Source organism: Argentina silus (assembly GCF_951799395.1).
Source record: "Argentina silus genome assembly, chromosome: 6".
Taxonomy (NCBI): Eukaryota; Metazoa; Chordata; class Actinopteri; order Argentiniformes; family Argentinidae; genus Argentina; species Argentina silus.
Window position 1 is genome coordinate 10435769 of NC_139660.1, and position 22188 is coordinate 10457956.

General features: G+C 43.3%; 2 protein-coding genes across 3 annotated transcripts in view; one reads left to right on the top strand and one right to left on the bottom strand.

The window, feature by feature from the left end:
* Positions 1 to 418: 418 nt before the first annotated feature.
* LOC310806099 (desmocollin 2-like protein) lies at positions 419 to 11980 on the bottom strand. 2 transcript variants are annotated; one of them, XM_083672057.1, is made up of 16 exons: positions 11727 to 11980; positions 10223 to 10313; positions 9742 to 9953; positions 9387 to 9539; positions 8987 to 9139; positions 8686 to 8830; positions 8311 to 8465; positions 7956 to 8090; positions 5786 to 5971; positions 4937 to 5184; positions 4566 to 4708; positions 3674 to 3895; positions 2417 to 2638; positions 2045 to 2154; positions 1568 to 1945; positions 419 to 1405 (listed from the first exon to the last, which is right to left on the bottom strand). In XM_083672057.1, exons 1-16 carry the CDS (start codon positions 11766 to 11768, stop codon positions 1196 to 1198), a joined length of 2805 nt encoding a protein of 934 aa, XP_083528183.1. In that variant the 5' UTR covers positions 11769 to 11980; the 3' UTR covers positions 419 to 1195. The 2 variants fall into 2 exon arrangements, with proteins under 2 accessions (XP_083528183.1, XP_083528182.1); XM_083672056.1 differs by having other exon boundaries at positions 9387 to 9542.
* A 5365-nt stretch (positions 11981 to 17345) lies between these two features.
* Positions 17346 to 22188, top strand: part of LOC310805319 (uncharacterized protein) — a 40155-nt gene continuing 35312 nt past the window's right edge. The window contains exons 1-6 of the mRNA XM_083670927.1: positions 17346 to 17482; positions 20275 to 20400; positions 20633 to 20791; positions 20925 to 21066; positions 21178 to 21341; positions 21645 to 21779. Of these exons, the coding sequence (XP_083527053.1) occupies positions 17441 to 17482; positions 20275 to 20400; positions 20633 to 20791; positions 20925 to 21066; positions 21178 to 21341; positions 21645 to 21779 (768 nt within the window). The 5' untranslated portion in view covers positions 17346 to 17440. The remainder of the gene's footprint in view (positions 17483 to 20274; positions 20401 to 20632; positions 20792 to 20924; positions 21067 to 21177; positions 21342 to 21644; positions 21780 to 22188) is intronic.

Below are 22188 nucleotides of genomic sequence, written 5' to 3' on the forward strand. Positions count from 1 at the left end.
CACAGTACTAGGTGATTATAATGTTATATGACAGAGTTACAGTTTCTCTATGTTTTTGATTACATAGCTGTAAATGTCTTCTTCCCTCTACTATAACCATATACCAAGGGCAGAATTTGCATAATGACAGTTATTTTTAGTTTAGGTCATTAATATTTAAACATAGTCTAAGAGTAGAGAATGACAGTGAGTTTCACTCCAATGGGAATTAGTCACATTGCCTCTCAGCTCTGAAAAATGTGTCTGTCACTGCCTGCATCTCCTCTCTGTAGCTAACTGAATTGTGTTTAGTTTGTGCATGTAAAACATGTTAGCACAAATTGACAACACACAAACTCACATCGACAAAATGGTTCTGATGCCATTTTAGCATTGTTGACGACAAAACATTTCAAATTTTGTCCGGAGTTCCTTAAAAAAGGATAAATCTTGTACAGTTTACTTTCAATTTGCTTAATTCACCAAAGACAATATTTGTAATGAAATGATGTCTGATGTAGAGAGGGATAGAGAGAGAGTGATCATGTTGTTTAAATATTCTGTCCATTTTCTCTCTTCACTAAGCACTTCTTAATCATAAAAAGTACCATTAGGTTTCAGACAACACAACACATCTAAGCGAATACAGTTCAGTAGAAAAAAACTCTGCCTTGAAATTTACTAGCACAAATGTACAAAACAATCTCTCCTTTTTTGTGTTTCCTTCTTTGTTTCTTATTGGAAAAAATACAAGATTGTGAGTGCTTGACAAACAGCAGCAATTAGCATAATTTACGAAGCATCATGTTATCCTCCACAGAGACAATCCCAGGTGAAGAGTATGTGTTTATCAAGAGTAACTCCTCTGACATTATCTCTTACACACAAACACATATAGTATAATTAGGGATGATAAGAGCAACAATGTTCTACCCACACTCTATGGCCAGGTCAGTGTGTTGTGATCACTGTAAAACATACTGTAGCGACACACGCCCCCTGGTGTCAAAGCTAGGTATACTGAATGCAGAGCTCCATCGCGAGCCAGCCCAATGTGTAAGGCTTTGGGTGATGCCTTTCCTCACTCCTCCTTGGAGTTGGAGTTCTCAGCTGCAGGATGCATTTTCCATTAGAACTCATCTTCCATGGATCTGATCTCACTGTTTTCTCATACTGTATTTCCTGTCTCACATTCAGTAGTTTCTTATTTCATCAGTTAGTTCTCCTCCTCTTTGTCCATGCAGATGTTGGCCAGTGTTTTGAACTTTGACCCTAGCGAGTCCAAGAAGTCCACATTGTCCTGGTCGCCCAAGTCACTGCAGCAACCGATTGAACCGGCCAGTGACCCTTCCCCCTCGTACCCGTACACCCGGAGGATGTCGTCTGCATAGCGCTCCTGGGACTCATCACCAAAATACACCAGCTTCTGCAGGACAGAGGATAACACACAGGGATACAGGGATCAGCACAACTAAATGTACAAAGAGCTCAGAACCACAGCCATGTCCTGTAGGTCAATAATCCATTATTATCCTGACAAAAAAAAACAACAAGAAAACAGCAACGGTTTCCCTCTCCTTGGGTTTACCTTGTCTAGATAGAGGCCATTGGTCTTCCAGGTGTTCAGAGCAGTGAGCTGAGATTGTTTGACGAAGGCTGTGTCGGTGTACATACCGCCCCCATACTGCCCATACTGCCCATGCTGCCCATGCTGCCCATGCTGCCCATACTGCCCATACTGTCCAGAAGAGTAGAAATTACTCTGGCCCTGACTGGTTAGAACGTCCCGCCTGTTAGTCTGATATATGCTCTCCTGATTCATCTGCTGCTGACCAATCATAGTCTGAGTCCAATCAGATCCTCCAGGTGACACCGGGCCATGTTTGTCCAGTAGCCCCGCCTCCTTCATAGGAGCATCCTCTGTGTTCACGGCTGCAGAGGGGACGATGAGCAGGTCCCTAGATTTCTGAACACAGAGAGGGAGAGAACAATGAACCCTTCATTCACACACACTCATTAATGATCCATGTAGGAAGGTGACACCACAGCAGTAAAGTGACCTCACCACTTCCTCCCCTGGTGCTTCTGTGTTAGACTTGAGCAGCATGCCGCCACTGGAGTCATCAATGTAGATCTTCTCCCCTTTGGTGGTGCAGGCAAACACACATAATATGACTACAGGAGAGAGAAGAAGAGTTAGTTATCTTTAACATTATATTTGGCAATATCACTCTGAACAACAAAATGATGTAGTAGGCTGCTGTGTCCTGTATGTGTTCTGTAATGTATTGCAACATAGCCACTGAAGTGGGATAGAATGGTATGTGATGGTTGACGTGTATGCTGTTCATATGTGTGTGTGTGTGTGTGTGTGTGTGTGTGTGTGTGTGTGTGTGTGTGTGTGTGGCATCTACGTGTGCGTGCCAGTCCCACTCACAGAGCAATAGGAGCAGTGCCAGGGCGAGCAGCATGGCCAGGACGCCCCACACACCCAGAGTCACAGAGCTCCTGTGGGCCACACACTCGCCCCCCAGGCAGCGACACACTCGCACATGCACCACCTGGAGGTCCCCGTTATCCTGCAGGTCTGTCACATGGACAGGCACACTATACACCCCACGGGGCATGTCCACCACCTGCTCCAACACAGCCGACGTATCTACAGAGAGAGAGAGAAGGAGAGAGAGAGAGAGAGAGAGAGAGAGAGAGAGAGAGAGAGAGAGAGACGAATGCATCAGATCAGAGTGAGGAAGGGTCAGGGCAGAGGGATTACTGTCATGTAGGGGACCGAGATGCACCGTGAGGAGATAACCTTTGGAACATTCAGTGTTCAGAGTTTCTCTCTGTCTGGATGTGTCCTGTGGTGTCTCTGTGTCCCTCACAGTGTGGATGTTTGTCCTGTGGTGTATGTGAGTGTTCTGCCGTGTGTGGGTCCTTTGTGTGTGTGTGTGTGTGTGTGTGTGTGTGTGTGTGTGTGTGTGTGTGTGTGTGTGTGTGTGTGTGTGTGTGTGTGTATTTCTTTCACTCTGTCTATCCCCTACAGTATCTCTGTGGTCACCGCTGTGTGTACTGGGTCCATGGCAGCCTGTGGTTATTGGGAACTAATTCACAGATGTATTAAAAACAGCCACTAAATGGAGGGTGACATTTCCTCTATGTTTCCTGACATTTAGGTTGACATTTCCTCCTCAGAGGCAGCAGAGGCATGACTCTCTCACAAGTCATGCTGATACTGCCATTTGGACCACTGGGCTTAAGAGAGACACTGCTGAGATTAAGAGTGTGTGAGGGAAAGACTTCAATCACCAGACCTCTCTCAGCACCACTCACAATAGTCTATAGTTCAGATCCCTCTGGGCTGGGGGTGATATCACAAAAGGAACATGTTTACTTCATTCAAACTATATTCAAACTATATTGAATCATTTGATTAAGAAAATGTACAACTATATGCAGCAATGAGGGAATTCCTGTCAGGCAAATTGGAGTGTCAAAGTGGATGATTTCTGACATCAGTGAACATGAAGGGTATGTCAAGGATCACAGAAAGTGTGTCAAAAGTTGATTTTGAGGTGCAGAGTTGAAGGACTTACAATATATTTGCTGACTGGTTATTGGGACATGCTGCATACAACTGCACGATTTGTGCAGCCCTTGCAACTCCACCTGTTTAGCCCTGACCCACTCTACTCACTTTTGATGTTTTTCAGCCTCCATTTCCCATCATGCCCATCAGGGAGGTGGAAGTTGAAGGGGCTTGAGTAAGGTGAGAGGTCAGGGTCTATTGCTTCTATGGTCACAGAGCCCATCTGCCCCTCCTCTTCACACAGCACCAGATGTCCCTTTGGGATCACCGGGATGTTATCGTTTAAGTCCTCTATCAGCAGCGTTACCGTGCCAACTCCCGACTTATCACCTAGGAGACAGAGAGTCAGTGAGGTCAATCTTGAAAGGCGGTTCTCAGAGGAGTCGGTTTTCAAGACAAATCAACTGAGAAGAATGTCTCCTGACATCCTGTGGTGGTTACAGGTTTTAGGCTAAGTAGATCTCCATTAGGGGTCTAGACAGTTCTCACTTAATGAAGAATAAAGAAATGGAATATCCTATCTCCTCCACATTCTTTGTCATTATGTCGCTTTAGCAAGAATAAGAGATATGAGACAGAAGAGATGTTGGCTATGGGCTGTATTTAGGGGACAGGCTCTAGCATGACCCTATCAGACACACAGTACACAATACTGTACAAAGGAGATTAACCGCCACACACTGATTATACTGTAGCTGATAACACACCACACCCCAGCTTAGAGAATACTGATGTTATCAGTTCTCCAGATAACAAGACAAAAAGGGTGAGAAGAGGGTTGAGCAATAAGCATTCAGTCTGACGAACACAAATATGTTGTCTTTTTTCAAACATGCTAACACAGTTTGTACTGCATTATGAGGATAGCATCCAAGCTAAATTATTTATAACCTGAGAGATCTCATACTCTCAGTACAGTATTCCTACATTGTGCACATAGTCTCCAGTGCAGGTGCCTGGCCAGGTCTGTTTACTGTAGTTGAGTGAGAACCACACTCACTCTGGTCCACAGCTTTGATGGTGATTTGGTACATTCCGTTGGAGACAAGCGGAGACTCCAGGTCGATGGAGTTGGCCACCTTCAGCTCTCCCGTAGTCTCACCCACATCGATCCAGGAGCCAGGATCAGTGACTGTATAATATCTACACACAGAAAGCACAGGGGGAATTTGTTGAAACTAGTTTTGAAACTGGTTTCAAAAACAAAACCAGAATAAAACCAGAGCATATTTTACTTCTTTCCCATATCACCATTAGATTGACTCTCTATAGCCAGCTCAATGCAGTCAGCTTTAGGCTAGGTATCTACTTCACTCCCTTGCTAAACTCTACTGGTGTCTACAGTATGTGTGTAAGGACAATGGGACATACTTGATCCCCGTGCTGCTCTTGGTCTCAGGGTCCAGGGCAGTGTATGTGCCTATGAGGGTTCCGTTGGGTATGTTCTCTTTGACCCGGAGGACCAGGTTGGGTGGGGTGAACTCTGGCCCCTCGTCCACATCCCCTACACTTAGCTCCACAGGGATGGAAAGCCAGGCCCCTGCTGCACCTGCCAGAGGAGCCTCGTTCTGGGCAGACACCATCAGCTTCACTACCTTTCCCCTCTCGTAATCCAGGGGCTAGAGTGGGAGAAAGAAGCAGGAAAGTTGAGGATAAGGACAAGGAAAGAAAAACTCTAGCCTTCTGATTCAGTCAGTCTAGCCCAGATGCCAGTTTCCACTGTCTCCACTGTCTCTGCCAAATGCTCTTGTTAAAATGCAGGTCTTCATCCTCTGACACATTTAACACCAACCTAACAGAGAGCAGAGAGATGCTGTGAGCAGCTATTAATAATAACCACACTCACTTCTTATCACTCCTGCACCACACTCACACAAAGCATGCACACACACTCAAATGCCTGCCAAGACAGATATCACACCCAGCCCTCCAGCGAGCTGCCTCGCAATTATAGCCATGAGCTATGCACACATTATCACCATTAATCTGTGTCAGTATCTCTGCAAGTGTCATAATCTCATTCTGTGGTTTTCTGTGTGTGTGTGTGTGTGTGTGTGTGTGTGTGTGTGTGTGTGTGTGTGTGTGTGTGTGTGTGTGTGTGTGTGTGTGTGTGTGTGTGTGTGTGTGTGTGTGTGTGTGTGTGTGGGTGGGTGTGTGTTTGGGTGTGTGTTTGGGTGTGTCAGTGTGTGTGTGCCTTTATTTGTGTCATCTCTCTCTCACCTTGATTACATACAACAGGCCCTCGTTGGTTTCAGGGTCGGTGTCAATCCTGAAATTGTCATTCTCATTACCCTCTGTGATCTCAAACTTGGCGTTCCAGTTGGCAGTCTTCTCTTCATCCTTATCGTCCACAGGAATCCGCAGAACCAGCACGTCCGCTTGGTTCTCCTTTATTTTGGCCTTGTACTGTCACACAGAAACAATAGTCACATGAGTCCCTCATACAGTTGAAGTCAGAAGTTTACATACACTTATGTTGAAGTCATTAAAACTCATTTTTTAACCACTCCACAGATTTCATGTTAACAAACTATAGTTTTGGCAAGTCGGTTAGGACAGCTATTTTGTGCATGACACAAGTAATTTTTCCAACAATTGTTTACAGACAGATTATTTCACTTACAATTCACTATATCACAATTCCAGTGGGTCAGAAGTTTACATACACTAAGTTTACTGTGCCTTTAATCAGCTTGGAAAATTCCAGCAAATGATATCATGGCTTTAGAAGCTTCTGATAGGCTAATTGACTGAATCATTTGAATCATTTGAGTCAATTGGAGGTGTACCTGTGGATGTATTTTAAGGCCTACTTTCAAACTCAGTGCCTCTTTGTTTGACATCATGGGAAAATCAAAAGAAATCAGCCAAGACCTCAGAAAAAAAGCCACAAGTCTGGTTCATCCTTGGGAGCAATTTCCAAACGCCTGAAGGTACCACGTTCATTTGTACAAACAAGTATACAAGTATAAACACCATGGGACCACGCTCATACCGCTCAGGAAGGAGACGCATTCTGTCTCTTAGAGATGAAGATAATTTGGCACGAAAAGTCAATCAATCCCAGAACAACAGCAAAGGACCTTGTGAAGATGCTGGAGGAAACAGGTACAAAAGTATCTTTATCCACAGTAAAACAAGTCCTATATCGACATAACCTGAAAGGCCACTCAGCAAGGAAGAAGCCACTGCTCCAAAACCGCCATAAAAAAGCCAGACTACGGTTTGTTACTGCACATGGGGTCAAAGATCTTACTCTTTGGAGAAATGTCCTCTGGTCTGATATAACAAAAATGTAACTGTTTGGCCATAATGACCATTGTTATGTTTGGAGGAAAAAGGGGGAGGCTTGCAAGCCGAAGAACACCATCCCAACCGTGAAGCATGGGGGTGGCAGCATCATGTTGTGGGGGTGCTTTGCTGCAGGAGGGACTGGTGCACTTCACAAAATTAGATGGCATCATGAGGAAGGCAAATTATGTGGATATATTGAAGAAACATCTCAAGACATCAACCAGGAAGTTAAAGCTTGGTCGCAAATGGGTCTTCCAAATGGACAATAACCCGAAGTATACTTCCAAAGTTGTGGTAAAATGGCTTAAGGACAACAAAGTCAAGGCATTGGAGTGGCCATCACAAAGCCCTGACCTCAATCCTATAGAAAATGTGTGGGCAGAACTGAAAAAGTGTGTGCAAGCAAGGAGGCCTACAAACCTGACTCAGTTACACAAGTTCTGTCAGGAGGAACGGGCCAAAATTCCACCAACTTATTGTGGGAAGCTTGTGGAAGGCTATCCAAAACTTTTGACCCAAGTTAAACAACTTAAAGGCAATGCTACCAAATACTAACTAAGTTAATGTAAACTTCTGACCCACTGGGAATGTGATGAAAGAAATAAAAGCTGAAATAAATAATTCTCTCTACTATTATTCTGACATTTCACATTCTTAAAATAAAGTAGTGATCCTAACTGACCTAAGACAGGGAATGTTTACTAGGATTAAATATCAGGAATTGTGAAAAACTGAGTTTAAATGTATTTGGCTACGGTGTATGTAAACTTCCGACTTCAACTGTACATACACATACACCCTGAAGGGTTGGTTTCATTCCAAGTCATGATACTGTATTTCCATACCCTCGTTGTGTATTTACATTTACATTTAGTTCTATACATTACTGTCAGGTGTTAACTGAGTAGATTACCTGAATGTTTCAGCTGTTAAAATTGGTTTAGTATTTACATAAGGCGCGGCTCGATATTTGTTCCCTTTAACTTAAACAGGTCAAATGTGAAGTGGTCAATGTACTACATCTTTCTTTAGCGACTGGTTTTCATGTGATGTGTGACTTATCAGCATGTCCGTGAAAAAATAGGAGATGACCTACGGTGGTCTCTCGGAAAGTCGGCGGGTTGTCGTTGATGTCAGTCAGTGTTATGGTAGCGGTGGCTGTGTTGAAGAGGCCTCCCTTAGCTCCGTCCATGTCCCTGATCTCCACGGTAACAGTGTGTATGACTTGTATCTGAAAAACACACAGAAATGAACCGAAATGAAGGATGATCGTCTAAAACAACTTAAGTCTGGTCTCTTTGGCTGCTGTACCATCCAGTAAGAACAACAGTGACTGCTAATGAACCAACCACTCCTATGATATGTGGATATCTCAGTCTAACTATCTATCTATTTGGGGGATCAGGGGGGGGTGTTTTGGGGGAGGGGGGGGGGTGACTGGGGAAGCCCACCTCTCTGTCCAGGGTGCTGGTCTTGGCTGTGATCAGCCCACTGTGGGGGTGGATGGAGAACAACTGAGAGCCTGTCAGCAGGGAGTATCTGATCTTAGTGTGGGGGGTGTCAGCCTCGTCTAGATCAGAGGCACTCACGACCCCCACCGCAGTACCTAGAGAGAGAGAGAGAGAGAGAGAGAGAGAGAGAGAGAGAGAGAGAGAGAGAGAGTGAGAGAGAGAACACGCACTTACACATTTACACACACATATACATACAGCATATCAGTTTATAAACAGACTCTCTCTCTCTCTCTCTCTCATACACAGTACACAAACAAAAAAAACACACACACGCAGTAACTGTATGAGGTCTCAAGCGCTAAGAGCTCTCACCAGGATTACACTGCTCTGTCACAGAGAACTGGAGTGGTCCTGAGAACGTAGGGGAGTTGTCGTTAAGATCATCCACCAACACAGTGATGTCCAGAGGGCGATCCGTCTCCTTCCTTGACTTGCTGTCAAACACCTGGACTGTGAACTATACACACACACACACAGACACACACACACACGCACGCACACACACACGCACAGACACACACGCAGTAACAGTATGAGGTGTAGAGAGAAGACAGACAGGATGATTATCTACCTGCTATCTTAAAAGCTACTTGATGGCCTTGGTCACACTTACCACAAATTTGGGGTACTGTTCTCGGTCGACAGCGTAGTGTACCCGCACCATGCCTTTGCTGTCCACCGAGAACAGGTTCTCTGGAGGCTGGGTCACCCCTGGACCACTGATCACATAATACACTGTGAAATTGACAGAAGAGTCGGACCCCACCTAGAAAGGGGTAGGGTTAGAGTTAGTTGTTTCGAGACTTTTAAGACACAGTATATATTGTCATATCCTAAATAAACAGGCTAGAACAAGAAAATGGAGGACTGGGAGAGAAAGGGAGAGATTGGAAGAAAGGTGATTAAGAGGAAGGAGGGGGAAGAGAGGGACATGAGAGGAGTGAGAAAGGATATAATGAGGAGACAGGAGAGGATGTGAGAAGTGTGATAATGGTGAATGTTCATGGCCTCACCAGCTCTACATCTTTGGGGAAAGGAGGAAGTTCATTCTCTATGATGTTGAACGGCAGTGGGCTCCATCTCCGTTTAGAGCGCCTGAGGAACCCTGCTCCTGGGACCTTCTGTGCAGGCACCTTGAAGGGCACCCTCTTGGGCACATGAACATGCTGCTAAGGACAATGTCACAGTTAAGGGTAAAATACAAGCAGTGTCATATCATAAATGTGACCTCAATACTCCCCATTCTCCATTTTGGATGTTGCAACAGTCTATGTTGCAACAGTATTCATTCTCTCTCTCTCTCTCTCTCTCTCTCTCTCTCTCTCTCTCTCTCTCTCTCTCTCTCTCTCAACACCATGTACTGCTCACCTGAAATGGCTCTGGCTCTAGCTCTGGGGAAAGACGGACGTCCATTGTCCAGGTGTGCCCTCCGCGGTCCCTCACCCACACCCAAAACAACTTCCCCTCCGCCTTCACCGTGGTGACATGGACCGTAACGATGCTCCCGTCAGTCAGCATGAGGAAGTTAGGGTCACTGGAGATCAGCTGCAGTCCCTCCATATGACAGCGAGTTAAAGGCACTGGCCAACACATACACATACACAAACACACACACACACACACACACACACACACACACACACACACACACACACACACACACACACAGTCACTACAGGCAGACATAACACCCTCCTGGAGTACCAACAGATAGACAAAAACAGATAGTAGACCCTAAAACTAGCCAGTAACCAAAACAAGCCAGTACTGCAAACAGACAGACAGGACAGAAAGTAGTTTTTGACGAATAAAAGAGTTATTCCAACATGTACTGTTGTAGGTGTTGTACCTTTAGCGATGACATAGTCTGGTTTAACCTCCACAGGTACCTGGGCCTGGATGGAATGCGGAACACACGACTCAACAGATTGAGACAGGAGCTAGGAAACAAAAAAGACAACTGGGTTAGCTCATAAGTGTGTCTGTCTTTGTCCATCGATCGATGGGTTTTTCTCTCTAATCTTCTTAATGTGTAATTTCTCCCTCACTGCATACACTTTTGCAATGGGGTTATGTGCATATAACATTTGCCTCTGACTGTATAGTCACACAGCATGCAAAGAGTATTTGCAGAGATGCATGTCTATGTCTATCATTTCATTCTATTCTATTCGTCATGTTAATGAAGAGTAGTGGTATGACATGATAATGATGATACATTATGTTGACCCAGTCTGATGCTTGTTTATTCCTGTCTAAAGCTGTCTTTAGTTTATCAATAAGACACTCATCCTGATGGACAGACAACTTTTCCAATAACATTCTGATGATGAATGTAACAGTGAATGACTTTAACCATCACTTTGACTGTGTGGGACAATGAGTCATTTTGTTGGTTTGACATCTAAATGACCCCTACAGTATGTCAGTCCCTTATGTAGTAGTAGAGGGTTAAAGACATACAAAATGATGTAGCAAGCTACAGTCCTTAACACTGGGATTGCTATAAAGCTGATGGAGGGGTAAGAGAAATCTACTGTTCCCACTGCCAAATTCAAAGACAAAACTGTAAACTATATCATATATATATATATATATATATATATATATATAATGATAGTTTTAAACATACTGTATGTTGAAGCTATCAATTATTATTATGTTTTACAAACAATGCAGTTACAGATAAATGAATCTTGGATTGCTGATGGGATAAGACAGTTGCACAAAATTCATGAGGCATTTATAAATGATTCTTCAAAAAACAATGGTCACATGTCATTCATTGTGTTCACCATTGAACATAAATGATGTCTTAATTGCCTTTCAGTCTTTCAAGATATTGCAACGCTTGCAACAGCTACAGTACAGAGCTCTATCCAATGGCTCTATCTTTTATAACTAGTAGTGACGGGCTGAACATTAACTCCATTTGCAGCGACAGTGACAGTAAATTTCACGCATTCGTTACAAAATAACATCAGAATACTCAGCCAGGCAAATTAGTTTGGACCTATGGTTGTGGGTCAAACAGACAAGAGAGGGTGACAGTCATACTGGGTTCAGAACAACTTGCTGTCATTCCTGTGTTACATTCTCCTCTGCTCTCGAAACTTCTGAAAGCGCCAAGAATAGTGGACGTGGAGAACTGCCTTCCCACTTACTCCCTCGGAACTAGCACAGCTGACTTTCCCTTTCTTCGGGTGCAATTGAATGACCGTAAAGTTGGTACACACAAACACATCAGTCGTCTATTATCTACTAATATAACGGTATGCTGGCATAATTGCTTGCTGGCATAATCAAATTCATTCTTCGCGGTTTAAACACACAATTAAACATTCATTACTCACCACTACGAGCAGGCTGACGCAGAATAAGATGCCCGGGGCCATGGCGCTGGATCAGACCTACTGAAGCACAACGGATCACCGCCCTACCTGAATTAACCTTCTTGGAAAGCAAGGGCTTAGTCCTCTGGGTGCGGTGCGAATATCAGGGATGGGTGAAGGTTTCGGCTCTAAAGCCTTCGTGATTATTTTGCTCACACATTCATTTCAAGGGTGTGTCAGTGAGATTGTTGAGAGAGACCTACGCGGGTACAGAGTCCAAGGCTCCAGGGACTGGCCGTTTACCTCCCAAAGGTTTACTGGGACTGTCCCGCCTCCTGTCCTATCTCTGGACTCCACCCACGCAAAACCAGTCCCACTTTGTGTGTGTGTGTGTGTGTGTGTGTGTGTGTGTGTGTGTGTGTGTGTGTGTGTGTGTGCGCGCGTGCGTGCGTGTGTGCGCGCGCGCGCGCGTGTGTATTTTGTTATCATGCTGACTGAGTTGATCTAAGTAACAATATAATCAAACTGTTCATGTGTAATTCTGATGTTTGTTTTGTGTCCTTGTAAAGGCTATTTATTGGTGAGAAGCAGGTGAACTGTGGACAACCCAGGAAACTGAACAGAGGCTCTTTTGTGTCCAATCTTGTTTTTCTTTCTCCAGGTGTACTACCCACAGCCAGCTCTATCTGCATTAATCCATTTGCACCCTGGGAAATTGAATGGTTTGAGACTTGAGAGCAACAACTTTAATTTATGGCCACTTTTCTTTCTCAAGGTACAAAGAAAGGGAGAGGGAAGTAAACTCCCATAATTAGTCATATTAACAGCTGTATCTCCAGACATGAGTAGGCCTAATCAAGCTGATATTGGCTGGATTCATACCTGAGTCATAGTTAAGTCTAGTCTATATAATCTAGTACATGTTTTATGTGAGAGTTACAGTAACTGAGGCAGAGTATAAATATCATTTTGACTTTTTCATACTTTCATTCTGTGTGTGTATGATTGTGTGTGTCAGATTGTTGGTAAATGGTGTGTGGGTAATGTCTTATGAACATTCAGTTTCCGGTAAAGACTTTCATTTTTCCTCAGAGAGAAGAAAACTTTTGACCTCATAACCCAGACTCCAGGAATGCATGTCCATCTCCTCCTCCTTATGTGGTGTGTGTGTGTGTGTGTGTGTGTGTGTGTGTGTGTGTGTGTGTGTGTGTGTGTGTGTGTGTGTGTGTGTGTGTGTGTGTGTGTGTGTGTGTGTCCATGCGTGTGGTGGGTCAAGGGCCTCTGGGGAGCTGAGAGGGAGTGAGAAAACAGAATGATGACCTCACTCCCACCTCATAGTCTGACACACATGACACACACACACACACACATTGAGAGCTCAATGCCTTATTCCTATTGCATCTGGAACATATACAACCAGAAGATTGTTGTTTGCAATACAACACTGTATTTATAGTGTAAGTATGTGTCTTATTTTTGATTTAAGGGGTGTGATGATACGATGATATACGATCAGGAATGACTGGAATGAAGTGTTGTTTGGAAACACTTTGGATTTGCAGAAACTGAGTCGGCATTGTCTCTCTCTCTCACATACACGTGCACGCATGCACGCACGCACACACACACACACACACACACACACACACACACACACACACACACACACACAGATTTGCAAGCACAGATCAAGGATTCATAGGCTGGGCCCCAGAGATTGGAATGTAGCACTGCACTGTTATGAAGGGAGTGTCTGCCCCCACCCTTTCTTCCTCTCCCTCCCCCAGACACCTCCCTCGCCTCAGGTCTCTCCTCCCCAACTCCACGCCCTTCCACCCCTCCGCCCTTCAGCGTAGTTTGTAAACAGAGGCCCGGGTAATCTCCCACAGTGTCCCATTACATCAGGAAGGGAAATGAAAAGAAAAACTCAAAGACTTTATCCAATGGATCATGAAACTTGACCCAGCACCCAGTAGAGCTCAGCCAAGATAGTAACTCAACTTCATAAGTGCACCCTTTAGGCAAATTTGAAAATACAGTATTTACCCATGCACAAATGTATATCATCATTGACTGGCTTACATGATAGTAATAGTAGTGAATAGGTGGAGGCTGCACAGATGGTTCTCTACCCTTGGGTGTGTCTGCCCCACCTGCACGCCCGTGTCTGCCACACCCTGGTCACCATGACATGTGACCAGAATAAGATCTTAATCATCAAGCCTTGAAGGGGTTGAGTAATGCTGCCATAATGCTGTCTCAGAAAGAGGGCGAAATAGGAGCTCTTTGTCTCCACCTAGTGGGAGAAATTGATGTTATGACAATTGTACTGGACGTCCACACAGATTGTCATTGTAATTCTGTTGCTATGACATTGCACAGTTCACTTTGAAAACATCCTGCTCTGTAAAGCAGCCACAGAGTTGGATTAGCAGACACTGTTCAGACAATGCTCACCAATACTCATGAGGAGTTTGACCTTTTCAGCATACAGTGCCTTCAGAAAGTATTCAGACCCCTTCACTTTTTCCACATTTTGTTGTGTTTAAAATGGATTAAATTAAAAGAATTTGCCATCAATCCACACACAATACCCCAGATTGACAAAGCTAAAAGGGTAACATTTTAGTAAAATTATTAAAATTGAAATACAGAAATACCTCATGTACATAAGTATTCAGACCCTTTGCTATGACACTCTTAAAATGAGCTAAAATGCAAAAATGTCATCAACAAATCACTCAATAAGTTGAATTGAGTCCATCTTAATGCAAGGATAATAGTTCATGTAATTTTGGAATTAATATCTTTGTTTTTATAGGGTCTCTGATTTGCATAGGAATCAATTACACACTGTGTAGATTAGAACAAAGGTGTTCTATTGGATTCAGATCCAGTGACTGGGAAGGCCAGTGAAGAAAACTGAACTCATTGTTCATGAAACCAGTTTGAGACTACTTTTGCTTTGTGACATGGTGAATTATCATGCTGGAAGTAGCCATTAGAAGATGGGTAAATTGTGGTCATGAAGGAATGCACATGGTCAGCAACAATACTCAAATAGGCTGTGGCTTTCAAGCAATGATTGATTGGTATTAACAGGCCCAAAGTGTGCCAAGAAAACATTCCCCACACCATTACACCACCTCCACCATGAGAAGGTGTACAGGTGTTCCTAATAAAGTGTTCAGTGTGTGTATGTTTGAATATAGGGATGCCCAAGTACACACTAAAAAACACTTTCAACCTATGTGAAAGGTAATTGAACTTTATCAAAGCTATGCATTTTGGATGGTTGGCGTTCCAAAAGCATATGTATCCTAAGACTTAAGAAGCAAGCAGGCATGGTTATGATTCAATTGAAATGCAGGTGAGGGTGTGGCTGTGCGGGTGTGGCTGTCGGGAAATTTTGGATGAGTCATTTATCCACCTCACCCTACTCTCTTTGGTTTACCTGAATCTAGTAGTCTGAGAGAGGGGGCGGTGATGAAAGAGAGTACGAGAGCAGCAGAGAGGGGGAGAGAGAAACGAAAGGGAGACACAGAGTATGTTAGGAGAACCAGTCTTACTGGAAACTCCCTATGTCCACCCTAGAGAGTGGAGAGTAAACACTGACAAACAAACACTATGACAACATGTTATGCACAAACACACACACACACACACACACACACACACACACACACACACTCTCTCTTTCTCTGACTGGCTCAAACACGTTCCACAGAGCCTATTAAGAAGGGTGGGGTACAGCTGCAAGTTGGGAGACAATCTACTGAATTACTTGAGCTGAGCACACTCACAACACAGACACATAACACAGCAGGTTTTGTTTAGTGAATGCGTGTGGTCTCTAATGAAGTTAGTGATGAATTCAGTCAGAAATCTCTCTCTATTACAGTCATGCTATGAATCGACCAGCACTCTGTACCTGCATTTCATATGCAAATGTGCTCATTTGTTTGGTAGGGAGAGAGTGGAGGCTGAGTGTGATTAATTATTGCTGACTATATCGATAGATTCTCCTATAGAGAGACACACAAAGTGTGTGTGTGTGTGTGTGTGTGTGTGTGTGTGTGTGTGTGTGTGTGTGTGTGTGTGTGTGTGTGTGTGTGTGTGTGTGTGTGTGTGTGTGTGTGTGTGTGTGTTTGAGCATGTGCAAGATAGGGGCTGAGGACATTTTGGCAGTTTCATTCACATTCCACTCTCTCTCTCACTCCTCGCTTTTCTACTGGTCTCCCTCAACCCCTCCCCTCTCTCTCTCTTTCTCCCCCTCCCTCTCTCCCTGCTCTATTTGAAACACAACACTGGTGTCATGGTAAACCTGTGTTGGTGTAACCCTACCTGAGTTCAGGTCAGCCTCTGAGACATAAAGAGAAGCTTGTGTACAGCCAACACAGACAGAAGAAAGTCATGTGGATTGAGATGTTAGTATGAAATCAGCCAGTGTCATGCACTCTCAGTCACGTTATTCCCCCCCCCGCAAACCAAGTTCTGCCATAACCACGCCCTGGTTGGTTTGGTCATGGCAGAACTTGGTTGGGGAAAAAAAGGACAATGGCAATGTTATCATCATCATCACAGGTGTATTATTCACACGGATATTAAAGCAGACCCACCTTGACAATTAGCCCATGACTGATCAGGGAACAGAGTAAACAGGTGAGAGGTGACTCTTCTTAGGCCTTGTGATTGACAGGCACATGCACACACCTGTTGCACTGGCTGACAGAGGAACGTCAGTTACGGGGTTAGAGCAGCAGCCACTGTCTATGGCAGGAAGGAGGAGCGGAAGAGAGAGCCATCGACAGTGCCTTCGGATAGTATTCAGGCCCCTTCACTTTTTCCACATTTTGTTGTGTGAAAGACTCAATTTAAAATGGATTAAATTAAAAGAATTTGCCATCAATCCACACACAATACCCCCGAATGACAAAGCGAAAACAGGTTTTTAGAAATTTCAGTACTGATATAAGAAGATGATCCAAGGCTTTGCATGGACTGGTATAATTTTAATTTCATGACAACTTGTTGAAACAGAAAATGCATTTCAACAGTACAACCTTTACCAGAGTGATGCAGCGCCCCCCCCCCCCCCACACACACACACACACACACACACACACCACAGAGCCTATTAAGAAGGGTGGGGTACAGCTGCAAGTTGGGAGACAATCTACTGAATTACTTGAGCTGAGCACACACACAACACAGACACATAACACAGCAGGTTTTGTTTAGTGAATGCGTGTGGTCTCTAATGAAGTTAGTGATGAATTCAGTCAGAAATGCTCTCTCTATTACAGTCATGCTATGAATTGACCAGCACTCTGTACCTGCATTTCATATGAAAATGTGCTCATTTGTTTGGTAGGGAGAGAGTGGAGGCTGAGTGTGATTAATTATTGCTGACTATATCGATAGATTCTCCTAGTGTGTGTGTGTGTGTGTGTGTGTGTGTGTGTGTGTGTGTGTGTGTGTGTGTGTGTGTGTGTGTGTGTGTGTGTGTGTGTGTGTGTGTGTGTGTTGAGAGTTTTCTTTTACCCCAGGTGAGGGTGTGGATGCGTAGTTGTATGAGACACTCTTTAGAACAAGCACCACCTCCACCACCTCAGTCTAGAAACTCGCATAACTCTTTCACCCGTAGTATCCGTTGTCATAACGAAGAGGACTCAACAGTGGCACAAGTCGGATTTTCGTTCAGGTGTATTGGATATTGGAGCGCTCTTCCGGCCATGAATCGGGTTTCCACTGCCGTTTTGCTTCTAACGCTCACGGTAAGTTTATCAAAGGAAGCTTAGACCAATTTGAACTCATTCGCAATTCAGTGTGCTGATCAGCTACGTACCAATAGTTGTTCCCATTCTAGATGCTGGGTTGTGATGTGAGGTTTATTGTAATAATTATCAGTTGTAATCGTCGTATGTCCTATGGGTAAGGCAACAGTGCAATGTAGCCTACGTATGATCGACTGACAAGGATGGATAGGACTTAATGCTGAAATATAATATTACTTGTATATTATTATTATTATTATTATTATTATTATTATTATTATTATTATTATTATTATTATTATTATTATATAGGATAATTCGCTCACGTTTTGTGTTTGTATAACTTTATAGCCACACTTCTTGCCCTACCTGCCCTCTGTTTTAAAAACATTTAATGAGAAGAATTGTTCGTGTATTGCATTTGTGTTGAATGTCAAAAATGTAACATAGGGAGCCTTCCAAACGACTGCTAGCTATGAAATTATTTTAACAGCACCCCTAGACTTCTTCATAATCTGATTTGAGCAGTTGCATGTCAAAGCATGTTATATTTATAAGGTAGGTCACTCCTTTCACAGGCCTTTTGGTAAACACACTTTGGCTATCTTCAACCTCTCCTGACAAATTGTTTTGTTCCCACATGCCCATCCACTGGCAAGATTCAAGATTCAAGATGGTTTTATTGTCATATGCACAACAGTTACAGAGCAATCGCTGGCAATGAAATTCTTAAGTCTTGGGCTCCTCCAACAGTGCAATAAGAAGTGTAAATAATAAAAATAAAGAAACAACAACAATAACAATATTTACCTAAATACAAAACTAAATAAATGTAAATGTAAAATGTAAAAAGTGAAATGTAAACAGACGTTTTTATCCAGATGTCGACTGGTATAAAGGCACACACTCCTTGACAGTTTACCTACTAACTCGTTGTGGGGTGTGTCCACAGAAGGATGGTACTTCTTTGGTTTTGGTCATAACAGGGTCAAAGCCTTGTGGAGCAGATTCTACACAAAATAGCAGATTAGTTATTCCATAAATAATGGAAAAGCCTGCCATCTCAATCTTCACTATGTTTTGAAGGCCATGGTGTGTTGCAGGTTTGAGTCCATTCAATAGATTTAACTTCCATTAAACAGTGCTGCCTTTGATATTGGAGGACAGAGGAGGAGGCAAGAGGCAATTCAGAAAAATGAGGGTGCCCCGATTTGAGCAGATATGTTTCACTCCCCATAGACTTAAAACCCATTGTTGCCCACAGAGCAAAAAGCTAATTTCTTGATCTGGTAGCACGTTGGGCTGGTGCTCAAAACACCCGCGTGCGAGCTCAGTCGGTCACATTGGTACATTGACCTGGATGGAGGAGAAGATCAAAGGGGGATGAGTTTAGCAAATGTGAATCAGCTAGTCATTGAAAGCTGTCCCCGGAGACTAAAAGCCCAATGCCGCCCACAGGGCGACAAACTAGCTTCAGGTAGCTTGTTGGGCTGGCGTAGCAGGACATCAGGGTTCAAACCTAGTTGGTGCAATTTGCCAATGCTATCACTGGGGATGAAAGACGATGAGAGTCTCGGGCATCTTTAATAGAAAAAATTAGTATTAGCAATAAGGTGATTTGTAATGTAAGAGGTATATTTAACTGAATGACAGAATACAGCAAACACATTTGAGCTGAGCTTTTGAAACTATAGTGTGTGCTGGTGAGTCAGGATCCTATAGTGACAGGGGTGTGGGAAGACCTGGCTGTGGTCCCAGCCAGGCTTATACAGGGCTTTCAGTCTAGCTCCACCCAGTGGTTGGTGACCACATACCCAATCAAAATCCTTTGTATATTTTTCAGTTGCTGTTGTTATAAGAACTCCATTGAAGTCATGATTGTGCAACAATTATCCCCGCCTTTGCCATCTAAAACAATTCCCACCCTCTCCCCATTCCCTTATGTGACACCGTTTCTGACAAAATAATTCTGACACAAACACCTTTTAGATTCTCCATGTTCATCCTGGTTAGTATTATTATGGCAGGGCCAGGAAAAGTAATCAGACAGCCCCCGAGATTGTGTGCATTGTGGTCATAAGAGGTGGTTTAACATTTATTTATGTATAAAATGTATTTATGATAAATTACCCTAATGAGAGAGGACCACCTTATGTATACAGTATGTTTTGGGCGTAAAGATTGACTTTATGTGCTGTTGACTTAATGTAAGATATTCTACACTACCGGAGGGCGCAATGCAACAGTGCAATGTAGCCTACGTATGTAGTGTAATGTGTAATATAGCCTACATAAGACACAAATTCCCAGCAAAAAAATAGAAAAACATTAAATAAAACAATACACGGTGTTAGGAGTCAATTTCCCTAATGAAATATTCATCAGAAGACTGCTTGCATGATTAAGAAATATCATAACGCCAGAAAACAAAGTAATTTATGTCTCTGGAGATATACAGAAGTATACTATCCAAAGGCAAAAGACCGACCACTCAACCAATGCATAATGGCAGGCCTTATCTCATTCCTCAGTCAGAGAGATGGTACTTGAATCTGTGTACACCCTGCTGTGACTGTTTTGCATATTAATGAAAACAAGTACTCCTTAACAACCATGATAACAAAGACGCTATAAAAACAGGCACATCAGAAGATGTGCAGAAGACTGCTTCCTTTTCACAACCTATGCACACGTATGCTCCCTGCTGTCATGGTGAGAGGAGTGAAGACTCTCTTTAGTATAATTCATCATGGTAACTGATGATACATTTTATTTATTTATTTTGGAAGCAGGTTTTAGTGGCTGTGGTGGAGGCTCGTAGCTCTGCTGGGCTAAGGAGACAGAAGAGGGAATGGATCATCCCTCCACAGAAACTGCATGAAAATAAGGACTACACCCAGAGGGAGTACATCGCCAAGGTAATAGACTATTCATGGTTCACTGTCACTTGTCACTTTCAAATGGCACTCGAGCAAAGAGAGGTTGGTCGCCACTATTGTTTGTGTGTGTGTGTTTGTGTGTGTGTGTGTGTGTGTGTGTGTGTGTGTGTGTGTGTGTGTGTGTGTGTGTGTGTGTGTGTGTGTGTGCGCGTCTGTGTGTCAGTAAGTAAGTAAATAAGTCTGCTCATCCCTCTGCCTGTCTGTGTTTCAGATCCGGTCTGATTTTGACAATGGGCACGGTAATGTGAAGTACTCCCTTGCGGGGATTGGGGCGAACCAATACCCCTTCAACCTGTTTGTGGTAAACGAGGACACTGGTCATGTGAGACTGACTGGTATACTGGATCGGGAGGTTATTGCCCAGTACAACGTGAGTATGACTTCCAGCACAGCTACAGGACTCAAGACAGGTTATTTATCATTACATGTTACTGAGATGATAGATTTACCATGATGATGATGATGATGATGATGATCATGATCCTGATATTTTTCGTCTTCAGCTGTCAGGCAAAGCCACGTACAGAAATGGCCAAGAAGCAGAGAAGAACATTGATTTGCGGATTCAGGTGCTGGATGAAAATGACAACCCTCCTATGTTTGGTGATATAAAACCAGGAAAAGTGTACGAACTCAGTCCACCAGGCAAGTGTTTTTTTAGTTTATCAATCTACAACTTTAATAATCTAGAGACCCTAAGCATATGCATTGCTATAGAGATCAGTGTTGATTGTTATGCTTTTGCTGTACCTGTAGATACGTTTGTCATGAAGATCAGTGCGACTGATGCCGATGAGGTGGGAAATGAGAACTCCCAGATCGCCTACAGCATTATTGACCAGCAGCCACCAGGAGAAGCTATGTTCAAGATCACCAGGGATGGTGACCTCCTTGTTAATCAGCCCACGCTCGACAGAGAGGTAAGAACAGAATAACTTCTCTCCTTTTAGACTGATAGGTACTGACAGAAGTATAATGTCATACTTGGTGCTAATATGAATCAAATAAATCCTTATATTAGTGTTTCTCAAATCTGATCTGAAGTTGTACATGCTTTGGAATTCAACCACAGTGGGGCAGTATGTACCTGTCTGATAATGAATTTATCAAAAAAGAAAACTGACAAAATCGTCAGTTTTTGAGCTTGTACTCATCCCTCAACACCACATGTATGCCTTGTTGTAGCCCACTCAAAAATTATTTTGACCATGTTTCTTCTTTAGGTGACTGACTTGTACACACTGGTGGTGAAAGGCACAGACCTGAATGGTCAACCAGGGGGCAACACCGGCACAGGCACGGTTAAAGTCATGGTCCAGGACGTGAATGACAACCTCCCCACTCTGGAGAAAGAAATGGTAGGACTATACTCTTTCCCCTATGGGTAAGAGGACAGTACAGACTAGAGCCTGACTGATACTGATTGGGTCCCGGTACATATATATAAAACATATTTATTTATTTATATATATATATATATATAGAGAGAGAGAGAGAGAGAGAGAGAGATTATTATTTGATTTTTACAGAGTTCCTTTTTTGCACAGTTTTCATAAGTAAACAATGGCAAAATAAGCTCTAAACACTGATTAGGCAAAAAGTCCAATCCAATTCCAGCCATCCCCCTCCCCGAGAGTAACTTTATGAACGTTCTCTTCACTCACCACAGTAAACAATCTTACGTTGTGCAGTCTATGCTGATACGGTTGATTGGAAATACGCTCCCAAGCTGCTTGTGCCAAAAGTTAGCTAGAACTTCTGACTCTG

What these genes read in the sequence shown, in the direction of transcription:
- LOC310806099 (XM_083672056.1), bottom strand. Translation starts at nt 11,768, where the DNA reads ATGGCCCCGGGCATCTTATTCTGCGTCAGCCTGCTCGTAGTG. An exon ending in TCCCCAAAGATGTAGAGCTG is followed by an intron (nt 9,140 to 9,386) that starts GTGAGGCCATGA and finishes ACCCCTTTCTAG; the next exon opens with GTGGGGTCCGACTCTTCTGT. An exon ending in AAGAGCAGCACGGGGATCAA is followed by an intron (nt 4,709 to 4,936) that starts GTATGTCCCATT and finishes TTCTGTGTGTAG; the next exon opens with ATATTATACAGTCACTGATC.